The following is a 14347-nucleotide window of genomic DNA, read 5'->3' on the forward strand; positions in this document are numbered from 1 at the left end:
CGGGCATCAGGGCAAAAACAGCCAACTCAAACACCATGCTGCACGTCACTTTGGATACTTACCAACCAGGATTTAAAGATGACAGGGAATACAAAGAACAGCCAGAAAGACCACTGTTGGGGGCACAAGTTCAGAGCAGTTCCCAGGCAGGGGACCCAGGTGCTATCTGGAAGGCCACACACAAGTCACCCATTGGTTGGGCCTTGCAAAGCAGGCCCACAAAGGCCCGTCCCTCAGCACAAGGACAGACTCACCGAGTCACTAGAAACTGCCCAGCAGAGCCGTGCCCAGCAGAGAGCACTGAAGCCCGGGGACCCAGGATGCCACATTCAGAGTCTGCCACATTCCGGCCACCGTGTGGCAAAGACTGCAAGCACTGCTCCCATGGCTGGCAGGAGTGCCCTCCGGAGCTGCAGGGCTTCCGTGCTTCCCATGGCGTCTCCAACCCACACTGCTGCTGGTGCTGAGCAAGATGACCGCGTCACAGATGGCCCGGGCATGGGTGAAGACAAAAGGCAGCCGGGAGGCAATCCCAAAACGGTTTATTACAAAATACAGTACAGGGCTCAGGCTGCTTCCCACTCTCTCCAACACCCATGGGGCTGGAGGACGCACTGCAGTGTCCCTGGTGCTAACTTCTACAGAACGGCAGTCTCCTCGGTGTGGCAGGGAAACCCTGGCAGGCAGTGGAAGGGAGTCAGCAAGCGCCGCAGGGGCCGCGCTCACGGCTGCTCGACAACGACATCGTTTTCTCCAGGGAGTGACACTCGTGTCCGTGCTGATGCCCCACCACCGTTGGGGCACACACACATGCCGAGACGAGCAGAGGATGGCCTGATGCCTCCAGTCGCTACTTCTTATTCCTGGGCTTTAGTTCTTCAGCTGCATTCCGCAGGAAAATGTAATTTTTCTTTTGAGGATTATAAAACTCATGTCCCTAGAGGGAAAAGCCAATGATGTTATTCTGTGCTGAGCTCTCAATATCAATGGCTCTGGGGTTTGTGATCAGAATCGACTGAGCAGTGTCACAGGACCTGGGTGGCTCAGGCCACATGCAAGTGGCATTCTCTAATACACACACACACACCTCTGTGCATGCGTGGGTCTGCAACCCGGCAGAGCTTCCCCCTCCCACTCCCATCACGCTGTCCCACAGGGCGGGGTGGGGGAAGAGCAGATGGGCCCAGCCTGGCACTGCTCTGTCACCTGCATGGCTGTCACCCTTTCAGTTTCCTCCCAACAGGTTGTGTTCAAAAGTGACATGCCCACGCACCATGCATCCTCCAGAGGCATCAGAAACACAGCCAGCACTGAGCGGTGCTGCCTTTGCCTGCTGGAGTAAGAACCACCATGCTCCCCGCAGCCCTGCCAGTCACCTCCCTGGCACCGGCCTCCAGCCTAGAGCAGCAGCAAACCAGACCAAGCATCCCAGGATGCTGTTTCTGACTAAGGGTGGCCCTCGGCCTCCTGACCCCCGAGGGAGGCCCGTCAGAGAGGTGACAATGACCTGCCTGAAAATACAAAGGTGTCTGGCTCTGCGGCCTCATGGCACATCAAGCAGGCCTGGGGTTCCTCACCTTGGACCAGTCGTAGCTGGAGGCATACGCAAATATGTTCCCGTTGTGGTTGAAGCAGCAGGCTGCTATTGGCTGATCTAACTGCTCTGAAGTTTTGAGTTTTGTTCTGGCATCTTTGTCCCAGAAGCTGAAGCGGCCATCAGATCCCACAGTGGCCAGGGTGCCATGAACGGGGTGGAAGGCAATGCCGTTGACCTGCAGGGTTGAGGAACACAGTGAGCAGTGGCTGGAGGAGCGGGTGTCTGAGTCAGGAAGGAAGCCACACGCTTTCTCAGCCGTGCTGCCTCCATCACTCTGCCGACCCAGAACTAATCCTGTCTCTTGCCATGCAGTCCAGGCCAGAAGCTAACACACGTACACAGATACCACTGTTTTAGTCTTGGCTCATGCACGCCTGTGAAGCCACTCCAGCAGCACTGACCGCTGGGAAGACCGCACAGAGGCTCGCACGGGGATGCCAGCGAGGATGGCCAGCGCGTTCCCAGGACACACACTGCCACACAGCATGACCTACCCCTAGTGAGCACGCAAGCTCTGCAGGGAGTTGGCTTCTCATGCCCCAGTTATTCAGAGAACCCTCTACTTCTAGTTTCCAGATGTTTTCAAGGCCAAAGGGAAGCTTCTAAGAGCGTACCGCATAGATGTCTTGAGGGGCAGAAGTGTTGGTCCCATTGGATCGATGGCATTTAAAGGTGAAGTTATCTTTGGCAGGATTTGGAGGATTGATGTAGTGAATAGCAACTCTCCCCTCAATACTTCCGAGAGCAAATCCAGTTGGCTTGTTCTGTTTGTCTTTAAAAATAGCCACACACCGATGCTACAGTTAAAAGACAAAGAGGCCACAACAGTGTAAACGCAAGGTCTCATAGCTAACACACATCACAGTTGTTGGCAAGAGTCATCCCAGTGGCTCCTCTAGGATCTGTGTGCTCTGTCACACGACTGGATGAGTGCACTGAAGCCACAGCCTCCCTCGGAGGCCCCGTGTGTTCCAGCACGGGACTGTCCCCTCAACTGGGGAGGCAGGGAGCCGGTCCCTTTGACCAGCACAAGTCACTGGGCAGGTGGGCACCCTTCAGATCGCCCACTGCTCTGTGCCTGCGGGGGTGAAAGGAAGCAGAGGGCGTGCTGCGGCAGTACTCCTCACCGTGCAGGGGCCACGCACGGGCAAGACCAGCACTACACTCCTCACTTGGATGGCTCTCACCATCAGCAGCATGGGTGGAAGATTCCTCTCTTGCTTTTCCAAGGAAGTAAAACTACACTGCAGAGCTGTCCTGAGAAGCCCCCCACTGCCTTCCTACTGGCTCACCATCCTGCCTTCCCTCAGCCTGCCTGGCGCGCTAGCTCTTCACTTTCTAGCAGCAGCCTTCCCAGAGGCCAGCCACGAGCCATGAGCCCTCTCTCGGCAGCCTGTATCTCATCTCTCTCCCATGAATGAGCTGGCTCCTTTCCATGCACCTGCTGGCCATCCTCCTGGGACAAGTATTCATTCAAGTCTTCAGCCATGAGATTTTCTTTTTTTTTAAAAGATTTTATTATTATTGGAAAGCCGGATATACAGAGAGGAGGAGAGAGAGAGGAAGAGCTTCCATCCGATGTCTCACTCCCCAAGTGAGCCGCAACGGGCTGGTGCGCGCCAATCCGATGCCGGGAACCAGGAACCTCTTCCAGGTCTCCCATACCGGTGCAGGGTCCCAAGGCTTTGGACCGTCTCTCTGCTTTCCTAGGCCACCAGCAGGGAGCTGGATGGGAAGTGGAGTTGCCGGGACGTGAACCGGTGCCATATGGGATCCCAGTGCATGCAAGGTGAGGATTTAGCCACGAAGCCATTGCGCCAGGCCCTCTTCAGCCATGTTTTAACCAGGTCTGTTTTCTTGCTGTGGAGTTCTAGGGATTCTTTATATATTTTGGAAATTGATACCCTTGTCAGAGTTCACTAATATTTTTCCCCATTCTATAGACTTTTTGTTGTTTCATTTGCTATGAAGAAGCCTGTTAGTCTCATTTTCTATTTCTGCTTTTGCTGTGTTTCTGGCATCGTAATCAAGATCATTACGAAGACCAATGTCAAAGTCGGGATCTAAATGGAGACTTGGATTACATTTTCCATGAGGACACCAGGGGACTGAGAAAACAGACGACTCAAGGCTGATGTTCAGGACTCCAGCTTGGACAAACAAGCAGGTGGAAACTCCCATTTAATGATCTGAGGAGAGCCTCTGCCAAACAGGCCAGGGGAGGGTGTGCGGGAGGGCCAGGCAAGATGAGCCGTCCCTTCCACTCCACCACCACCTACCCAACAACCAGGCTCAGAGCCAGCTACATCCTGAGAACAAGGCAGCAACAAATACCAACAGCTTCTGCTTGGAGCTCACACACGAGCAGGCAGAACCAGGCAGAGTAAATGAGCATACTCAATGTGTACTTAACACACCTCTGTATCACCACACAGCACTGGGCATAGTGGCCAGAGCCCTGAGGACAACATGTGACCAAGATGCTGCAACGTGTGGTCCTGGGTTTCACGCAAGGCACACAGGGAAGCAGTCAGATGGGGTGTTACCGTTACCGTCTGGTCCCTGGGGTCCCTGAGCAACACTGAGGGGTGGGGTGGGAGATGCGCTCACACCTGGGCAGAGGAGGGCACGGTGTTAGGTAGATGCCCAAGGAAGCCTGTCAGCTAAGACCCAGTGAGGAGGGCTCGACGGCGTGGCCTAGTGGCTAAGGTCCTCGCCTTGATCCCATGTGGCCGCTGGTTCTAGTCCCGGCAGCTCCACTTCCTCTCTGTCTCTCCTCCTCTCAGTATATCTGACTTTGTAATTAAAAAAAAAAAAGACCCAGTGAGGAGACACAAGTTGCAGTCAGATGGGTGGGAAACAGGCCAGGGGCCAAGAGGTCACCTAACATGCCTGACTGTGAGGGAAACGTGGCCCAGAGGCCTGGAGGAGGACTCCAACACAGCCCGCTGGACACCAGGGAGGTGCTGAGCACTGCACTGCAAGCCACACAGCTCCACCACAAAGTCCGATCACCCAGATCGGGACAGTGTGCCCATGTGAGCAGGCGCCAGGTGCACAGGCCTGGACTTTTAACGTGGCTCACCTGATGTTTCAGTGGGGATTCTATCCTCCTGAACTCAGACGGCTGGTTCTCCAACTGATAGACAATCAGGCCCCTCTCCGCTGTCGCCACCACGGCCATCGGGTATATCTAGGGAGAGGAAAGCAGAGGTGCTGAGGGCCAGTGGGTTGAACTGACGCCCGCGGCATCCGCATCCCAGATCAGAGTGCCTGGTTCAAGTCCAGGTGACTGGCTCCCTGCTAATGCACCTGAGGCAACAGATCCTGCCATTCAACAGGGGCCTGGCTTGTTTCTAAAAATGAGTTATAAAATATGTGAATACTTAGGACATATACTAAAGAATGAAGAAGTGAAAATCACCTATACCACATCCTCAAATGATAGCTGCTAACGCTATAATTTATCCTAGTTTTTCCTAGCATAAATGTCTATGCCTATTTTTGTAGAATTCATAACCTTTAGTTGAAACATTCTGTGAAGATCAGCCCGCATCACACACATTTGAGAACACCCACAGCGGATGGCAGGGTCCCTCATGTGGCCAGAGGCCAGGGTCCCTTGGCCTGTGCCCACCTTGTTGGTGCACGAGGCCACTTCCAATGTCTCCCCATGTCTTACTAAGTTATATAGATCAACACCATCTGCATCTTGGGCTATTCTTTAAATCCTTGAGAGTGGAAACTGGGAGAAACGCAGGTAAGATGGACAAAGGTCCGAAGCCCAGGAATTGTATCACAGGCACTGCAGCAGGAGGGGCGGCCGTGCCAGGCTGCCCACACTCACACAGGCTCAGGGCAGCACCACACCCTGCTCCCCGGAGCAGGACTGCAGCAATCTGAGCTACATCCTGTATCGGCCAACAAAGTGAGGGACTTTCAGACCACCCACGAGTTTGCAGCTTGCTGTAAGTGAAAAATGTTGACTTCCCCCCTCCCCCAAGGGATATATAAGCTTGGAATTCCTTACCACATCAGCACAGTAACACCTCTCAGGGAGTTGCAAAACCATCATGGGGTTTGACGACCTGGTGTCCCAGAACTGAAAGCAGAAGAGGAGGAGTAAGTGATGCTTCCACTCAGAGCTGCAGCCCAGATGGGGACATGGCCTTACCTTCAGAGTCTTATCCCAGCTCCCAGTCATCACACAGCTGTAGTTGGGGGCTTTGATCCAGTGTATGGTTTTAACAGGAGCATCGTGCTTTTAGGAAGACACAAACAGTCAGAGTAAATGAGCAATGTCCAAGAGAAGGAAGGAGCCAATTTAACTACTGTGGCCACAGCAAATGGAACCCAAAGGGTATTCAGCGCTTCCCTGCGGTCAACAGACCTCTGGGGCTTCACTTGTCAGCAAGCAGCAGGAGAGCCAAGTCCCTCCCCAGGAGACAGGAGCAGACAGCAGCACTCACTCAAGCTGCGAACCAACTATGCAAGCAGGCTCTTCCGTCCACAGCACTGCGGTCTCAGAGTGCCCAATGCCTTTCTGAAAGCCCGTCAGCGCCACCAGGCTTTTTTCCTGAATGATTCTGGGGAGCCAGCAGGAAGGGGACTCTACTACGAGGCTCTTCCATGCCCACCTTCTGTCCATTTCTGTGCTCTTCACACAGAAACAAGCCTGTTGTCCCCAGACAGACCATGAAGGCTCACGGGGCGCGGCATCGGCCCCTTCCTCACTGCTGTGACTTCCGGCCCCAGCACAAGGCAGGCGCAACAGGGAGCTGCTCCACAGCAACCGACCCAAAACACAGCCAAGGGGGGGCTGCACACGGTGCTGAGTGTCAAACGTGTGAACTCAAGGGCCACGTGCAGAGTCATTGTTTATAAACCTGAATGCAACTAACTTCTCAAAGACACTCATGCAGGATAAAACTATCTGTGACGTACTGGCACAAACGAGATCACACCGAGATCTCTGATACACTGAGGTTTAACCAATGTGGTCGTGCTCACTCCGGGACACCAGGCTGCCCGGCACCCCGTGGGGGAGTGTGTTACCTGTGCGATCTGGATCGCCTGATTGCTGTTAAGGTCCCACATCTTGGCAGTTTTATCACAAGATGCAGTAAACACTTTGCTCCCGTCCTGAAATAAAGAAAATGTAGCATTCTAAGAAAACCTGAACCTCTAGCCATAGGTACGCCCAGATGCCAGGCTGAACTTCAGGCACATTCAGTCTGACCGTCTACACGTTGCCAGGGATTCGAGGACTAGTGTTTTGCAAGTGTCACACGTGAAATGCATTTTCTGCTCTACATTTCCTGATTTGTTTTTAAGGAGATTAAACATAAATAGGTAAAAAGAAATGAAATAGTGCTTAAAGTGACGCAATGAAAACCAAGTCTTGCTCCGCTGACTGCCCGCTCTCCTCGCAGAGGTAAACTCCAGGCCACTCGGAGAATTTGCTCTCACTTCGATATTAAAGCTACAGGAAAGTGATGGCGAACGCAAGCATGTCATTTAGACCTGCTAAGTGTAATCAGTTTCCCACATTCATCCTTCTCTAGGTAGGCACAGATATTCACAGCTTATATTCACACTATGCAATGAAACTACCCTAACTTCAAATCACTGCTTCTCTGTGAACTACAGAAGAGCCAACAGCTCGCAGGCAGTGTGTGGTTCTGAAAACATTCACACACACAGGCAGAGAGCAGGTGCCGCTGCCGCTGCTAGAGCAGAATGAGTGAGTATGGCTGAGGACCTCATCCAAGCTCAGAGCTCCCTCAACACTGCCTGCCAGGGTGAAGTCTCCAGGTCCCCACCTGGAAAGGATGGAACCTGCTCTTCGCCTAGGAAGGAGTCACAAGGATAAGGCCACAAATCGTTGCAGGCAGCAACCTGGTCGGCAGGTGGCCAAATCAGCGGTGATGTAACTGTGTAGTGAAGCCCCAGGGAGTCTCCCGGTGGTCCCCAGTGCATTCCTGCTGAGACCAGGAACCCAGACTCCAAAGTGGCCATGCTCCACAATTCTTCCTTCGTGGTGCTGTTAATATGGCCCAAGGATCAGGGGCGGAATGGGAAGGCGTGGACTACAAGTGGGGCAGGAGGCACTCCAGGGCTGATGCGCCTCCTTCCAACAGTCACAAAGTTACACACCGAAAGCAAGTTCAGTGTTTATGATATGCAAATCCTGTGTAATCAACAGGGCCCAAACTGATGGTTCTGAAGCTGAGCCACCAAGGCAGGTGACAGGGAGGCTGGGGCACCTGCATGCCAAGCAGGGCTGCCAGTTGTACTCTGCTGTGAGGTGGCAGCGGACACTGGGGCTAATACTCAGAATCTGTGGAGGACAAGCAAACTCCACAAAGCCAGGGTGCTGCAAACATCTAACACAAACTTTTTTTTTTTGAGTTTTTTTTTTTTCTGTTAAAGGACAGCACACTTATAATTTTAGGACAGTTGTTTCTTACATTTAAAAAGTCTAAGGTTTTACTGACAGGTTACCTTGAGCAAGGAATTAGATCCTTTTTCAAAATCCTTTCCATATTTACTTCTAAATACACCCTCAGTTCGTTGTTGAACTGCCTCTGGGTCTTCCACATGGACAGCACAGACGCGAGCACAGACGCGAGCACCGAGCGCTCGCCTCTCGGAGCGGAGCGCACCCCAGCAGGGAGCACGGCCAGACTCAGCGCCGGCGCCCCAATCCTGGATGCAGACCTCCCTTGGGGAGCTCCTAACTAACCCTAGGCTCAAGAACCAACGGAGGCAGGTGTCCGGCCCAGCAGTGAAGATGCCTTTGGTTCAAGTCCCAGTTCCTTCTATGACCCCTCTAGGAGGTGACGGCTCCAGGGCTCAGGTCCCTGGCTCTGGCCTGCCCAGAGGCTCTTTCTCTTGCATCCAGGTGACTAACTTCTGAATCCCAGCGTACTGTTGAGTAGAAGGGCACATTAGAAATGAACAGAACTGGGCCTGGCGCTGTGGCCTAGCTGCTAAAGTCCTTGCCTTGAACGCACTGGGATCCCATACGGGCGCCGGTTCTGATCCCGGCAGTTCCACTTCCCATCCAGCTCCCTGCTTGGGACCTGGGAAAGCAGTCAATGATGGGCCAAAGCCTTGCGACCTTGTACCCGTGTGGGAGACCTGGAGGAGGTTCCTGGTTCCTGGCTTCGGATCGGCACAGCACCGGCTGTTGCACTCACTTGGGGAGTGAATCATCGGACGGAAGATCTTCCTCTCTGTCTCACCTCCTCTAGGTATATCTGACTTTCCAATAAAAATAAATAAATCTTTTAAAAAAAACCTACATCACTCCAGCAGACATCGAGCACAGGCCCAGTGTGCATCTGTTGGGCTTTGGGAATTGTCTGTCCACTGTCCTGAACTTCCCAGCAGCGCACCTGTAACAAGACAAAGGAGGGAAAACTAAGCAGTTCATGAAGCAATCCGCACACTCGCCGACTCGCAGCAGAGTGCCCGACGACACACAGGCTCCTCGTGGCAGCCTAATAATGTCGCTTCAAGAACGGAGCACCCGAAACGTGCAAGGGGACTTCAAAACACCGGAGAAGAAACCCAAAATCTGAGTTTACAATCTCTGAAATCCATGAGCATTAATCTATGCAAACAGCTGTTCTCCAACTGCCGAGAACTTTCTCCCACCCCTCCCCAGGGCACAGCACCACTCACACATTACCTAGGTTCCACAGAACCTAGGGCAGCGGGGGGAGGGGGGTTACCCTTCCACTCTGAATACTATAATTTGAAAAATGACAAGAACAGGGAAAAGCCCCCACCCCGAGCCAGACAGGTCTAGGCCGCAGCTGCAGGGGTGCCAGCCTTCCATGCACACGCGGCTCTCAGAAGAGGGACAGGGCAGCGTGGGCTCGCCCTTGAGCTGTGCAGCTGTCACCTGCAGCAGCTGCTCACCGCCACTCTTCTCCCGGCTTTTAGCAGCAAATTCCCTTGAGTGTGTGCAGCAGCCCACAAAAAGGAAATCCCTCAACCCAGACTGCCCAGCTCCCGTCCCTGGCCCCTGCCACCCTGGCCCCAACAAAGGCTTTCTGTCACACAAGCACAGCACGAATTACAATCACCAGGCACAGACATTTCCAGTGAGTTCACTTAGGCAGTGACCAGGAGCCTGCTCTCCGAGCCGGCCGGCGAGGTCCACAGCCTGGCCGCACTGGGGCCGGGCCAGCTGCTCCCTCCTCCAGACCTCAGCATCCCAGGCCACACAGAGGAGCTGACAGGATGCACGCAGAGCCTCAGCCAGTGAAGACCGACTCAGATGACAGCGCCCGAGCCTGCGAGCCTCATCAGTTCCAGAAGTGGCCCCCGGGGCGGGGGGTTCAGCACTTGGGAAATGCGGCCTGGGGCCCTCTGCAGGAACCATGCCCAGCAGTGTATGGCATTCTGGGGACTCTTGCTGCTTTGAGAGGAGTCTGGCACACAAGCCCTGAAGGATTTAAGTTGGGCCCTGCTTCTGTGAACTGTCACATCCTGTGCTCACTCTCCGGCCAGACTCTCTGCTTCTACACCGACCCGTCACACACGGTGGGCGAGTACAGTATCTGCGTACGCTTGCACTATTCTCCAAAGGGTGCAAGTTGTCACATCCACTCGAAGGGCGTGTTCAGGATGCCAGTGCTGTCCAGCACCACACCGACCTGGTAGCACTGTGCGTCTTCCCTGGAAACCGGCGCAGGCCCGGCTACCCCGACTCACAAGGGCTTGTGCCCTCCAGAGTCCTGCAGAAGGCCACGAGCAAGCCTCAACTGCCGCCGCTGTCCCTGGACGGGAGAGCCCACCGGCCCGGCTGGGGCAGCCCGCCCAGCGCTGAGCCCAACAGTCCTTGCACTCAGGAGCACTTACATCATTTGCCCACGACCCTGCGATGAGGAAGTTCCCTGGTAAGGTGGGCGGGCTGAAAGACAGACAGCCGATGCTGTCATCCGGAGAAGAAGTCACTTCAATGTCCTGCGGGAAGAGCTCACGTTAAGAGGTTTGCAGCCATAGTTGCAACCCTGTCTTCTTGCTTCCGAACGCCTGACACAGGGCTTGCCATATGCTCAGGCACCAAGCAGAAGCCCCAGGGCCCTCAGATCTCCAGGGAGTGCACCCGCACAGGATGACCCGCAGCACCCAGGTGGGACACCCACGGCCACATGTTCCCTGTTCTCAGCAGCCCTGCTCCTTCCCCAACCTCAGAATTCCCATCCACCAGTCCTTGGCTGGAGCTGGAAAGGGACAACTCAATCACATGCCTTGAGGCACCTGTTCCTTGGGGGACTGGGAGAGCTAGCAGTCGGGAGGAACAGGCCCGGCAGGGAAACCCGGCTTTCCTGGGCTCTGATAACTTGAGAAAGTCGAGCTTTGCACTGCCCCACCAAGTCTGGTCTTCCTATTGTCACTGCGGTGGAAGAGCCCTGCCCACCCTGCCCCGGAGCCACCAGGCCTCACCGTACCTTCATGGGGTTGTGATTATCTGTGGTTGTGCTGCCAAACATGCTGGTCCCGCTGCTTCCAAAGCCCGAGGTCGTTCCAAACAAACTCATTTTGCCCCTGAAAATCAAAGTGGAAAAAGTCAAGGACAGACCCTCTCACTGCCGGCTGACAAAGAAAGATCAAAGAGACAATAGGTATACTGATTTTTTAATGAAATTTTCAGTTACTGCATGTTGTACATTACTTCTTCACTTATCCGCAAGGCAAAGAGACAGAGTGAGTTCCCATGCCCTAGGTCACCTCTAACGCCTGCCATGGCCGGCAGGGATGCAGGCCCCTGTAGCGGCACCTGTTGCCTCAGAGGGAATGTGGTCCAGGCAGCGGAGCCGGGACTCACACCCAAGCACCTTGGCTTGGGGCACAAGCCGTCCAACCAGAACCTTAGTGGCCACCCCAAATGCTCACCCCAAAGGCTACTTCAGTAACTGCAAGCATAATGCTGCTCGTGCCACGACAAAGCACGCTAATCCTCCACCTGTGGTGCCAGCACCCCATATGGGTGCCAGTTCAAGACCCGGATGCTCCATTTCCAGTCCAGCTCCCTTCTAGTGCGCCTGAGAAGGCAGTACAAGATGGCCCACTGCCCAAGTCCTTGGGCCCCTGCAGCCACGTGCGGAAGACAGTGGGAGACGCAGACAAAACTCCAGGCTTCGGACTGGCCCTGCTCCGGCTCCATGGCCGTTTGGGGAGTGAACCACTGGGCGACTGTCTCTCCTTTTCTCTCTGTAAAGTCTGCCTTTCAGATAAATATAAACAAATAAATAAACAAAGAGCCTTCACTTGGCACTGCTGCAGGATAAAACAGAGTGAAGCCCTCAGTTGCCAGCTGGGGAAGAACTCTGCTCCTGTAGTTGGAGACTGTGAGCTGTGCCTGGGGAGACAACAATCACCGAGATGCCAGCAGCCCCATTCCCGCCCTCGGGTCTAGGCGACATCAATGCCCGACAGCAGAGGCAAACCAGCAGCCTGGAGCATGGGCCAGGCCTTCAAGGGAGCCCCGGGCGTTCCACCCCAGCAGGCCTGGGGCACCTGCTCTGTGACACACAGCCCGGTCAGTGTCTAGTGTCGTTCTGACATCAGATGGGATTATGTGGGAAACGGGGTGTCCCACCTGGCAGGCCCCTCTTTGCTCCCTCCCAGGAGGCTGTGTCAGCACCTCCTGAAGCTTCTCACACTGCGCATCTGCCATACTGCCCTTCCCAAACTCCCACCAGCAGACAGTACACATTAGTCCAAAAGGAGCCAGGCAGTGGGTGACATGCCAACGGAGCGAACGTGGAAACGTCAGGAACCTGGAGCAGGCCCGCAGCGGGGAGCCCAGTGAAGTGCCAGGGCTCAAGGCTTCGACAGCCAGTCTAGAACTGGCAGCCTGACTCTGGGCAAGCCAGCCGGCCTTGTGGAGTCCACAGGCTCGGGTGAGGTCGCACACAGTCCCTTCCCACAGTCCCTCCTTGGCTTCCAGCAGGGACAGTGCATGTGCCCTGGGATGTGCGACCAAGTCACTCTCACGTTAACCAACTGCTGGGCACTGCCAGGCCCCAATGGCACGGGCACAGTGCGGCTCTCCATCCGTGCCCTCCGGCCCACCGGCTCTACCTGCAGGGATTCGCCCGCTCTCCTCCCCTTCGGAGCATTTTCGGACTCCAACTCCACAGCGGCCAGCCCAGGACTCTTGGCAGCACTGAGTGGCCTGATACCGCACCTACGTTTACGGAAAGTTCCCCAACTCATCACGTCAACCTACACTGTGAGGGACCCTTAACGCTGCCTCGCAAGGCGTTTTTCGAGACGGCCGTCGGCCTCCCGGCCTCCCCGGGGCGCGGGAACATCACCCACACCTGCGGTCACATCCCCTCGACGTCTTCATGGCACCTGTCCCGGGTCCGGGACCTCCCGTCAACGTCCGCCCCACCAGAACGCCAGCTCGGGGAGGGCAGGGGCAGTCGGGGCGCCGGGGGCTCGAGTGGACACGAGCCGCGCGGACACAAGCGCGCGCGGACACAGGCGCGCCGTCCACGGGGAGCGCCGGGCGGGGCGTCCGCAAGGCGCGCGGGCACCGGCGGGGCCGGCCATGAGCCCAGCCAGGTTCTTCCCGATGGCCGGCGAGCCTCGAGGGGACCCCGAGGGGCCGCGGCGCAGCTCGGCCAGCGGTGTCGGCCCGGCCTCCGCGGGCGCCATGGCGGCGGGCACTCGGGACGCCGCGAGGGCTTACCTCAGAGCCGCGCCGCGGCGCAGGCAGCACCAGGGGCCACTTGCCGCGGTGCGGAGGAGACGACGGCGAGGAGGAACCCACGAGAGCCGCGGGAGCTCGCGGTCTCCCCACGCGCGGGGTGTAGCGCGCCCTGAACACAGCGCATGCGCCGCAGAGGCGCTTCCTGTGCGGCTCGGAAGGCATCAAGGAAAAGGGCGGCTCCTTCCGGCAGGCGATGACGCCTGCGCAGCAGCGCTCTTGACGGCAAGAGGAAGTCCCGACGCCAGCAGTTGGTCGATTGGTCCGAAGTTGGCGTCGCCGCTGCTTGTTGCTAAGCAACCGCTTCCCTCAGCAGGCGAGTGAAGACATACTGGAGAGTGAATTCTGCAGGAAGGTTTCGGGCGCCTGTGGATAGAGCCAGGATAGATTTTAAGGTGTTCGCCCGAGACCGAGTCAGGGTCACGGACAGCCGTGGGCTGGTGGGTTCCAAGGAGTGTCCGTGTACGGCAGAGACCGAGGCGGGGCAACCACCACCTACCTGTGTGTGTGCACCCCAGGGAGATCCGCTGGGGTGTAGCAGGAGCCCGCTGCACCCTGAGGCATTATTATTATCATGCGCGACACCCTCACAATTACTGTCGGGTCATTGTTAGTGTTCTTACCCTTGCTTTGCTAGGGAGGAACCCACGATCAAGTTGTGATTAGTTGGCAGCCATAAAGACAGTGAGTAGAGTTGGAATGCATGCTGCCTGACCCCAAATCGGCCCCTTTCCTTCCACCCCTCTACACACACACACCCCATACTCCAAAAAGAGAATAACAAAACGTGTGTCTGGGCCCCAGCACGTTAGCTTAGTGGCTAACTCACCCTGCACACCCAGGATCCCATATGAGCATGGCTTTGTGTCCCAGCTGCTCCACTTCCCATCCAGCTCCCTGCTTGTGGCCTGGGAGAGCAGTAGAGGACGGCCCAAGGCTTTGGGACCCTGCACCCATGTGGGGGGCCCGAAAGAAGCTCCTGCCTCCTGGCTTTGGGTTGGCTCAGCTCTGGC

General features: G+C 55.9%; 1 protein-coding gene across 3 annotated transcripts; it reads right to left on the reverse strand.

The window, feature by feature from the left end:
* Positions 1–809: 809 nt before the first annotated feature.
* RAE1 (ribonucleic acid export 1) lies at positions 810–13075 on the reverse strand. 3 transcript variants are annotated; one of them, XM_058679689.1, is made up of 11 exons: positions 12849–13075; positions 11065–11161; positions 10472–10576; positions 8905–8997; positions 6653–6739; positions 5772–5858; positions 5628–5699; positions 4683–4790; positions 2212–2394; positions 1578–1772; positions 810–937 (listed from the first exon to the last, which is right to left on the reverse strand). In XM_058679689.1, the coding sequence occupies exons 2-11, from the start codon at positions 11152–11154 to the stop codon at positions 851–853; spliced, it is 1107 nt and encodes a 368-aa protein (XP_058535672.1). In that variant the 5' UTR covers positions 11155–11161; positions 12849–13075; the 3' UTR covers positions 810–850. The 3 variants fall into 3 exon arrangements, with proteins under 3 accessions (XP_058535672.1, XP_058535671.1, XP_058535673.1); XM_058679688.1 differs by having other exon boundaries at positions 12943–13074; XM_058679690.1 differs by lacking the exon at positions 12849–13075 and adding an exon at positions 11885–11963.
* Between the last annotated feature and the right edge of the window lie 1272 nt (positions 13076–14347).

The sequence above is a fragment of the Ochotona princeps genome, chromosome 22, assembly GCF_030435755.1.
Source record: "Ochotona princeps isolate mOchPri1 chromosome 22, mOchPri1.hap1, whole genome shotgun sequence".
Taxonomy (NCBI): Eukaryota; Metazoa; Chordata; class Mammalia; order Lagomorpha; family Ochotonidae; genus Ochotona; species Ochotona princeps.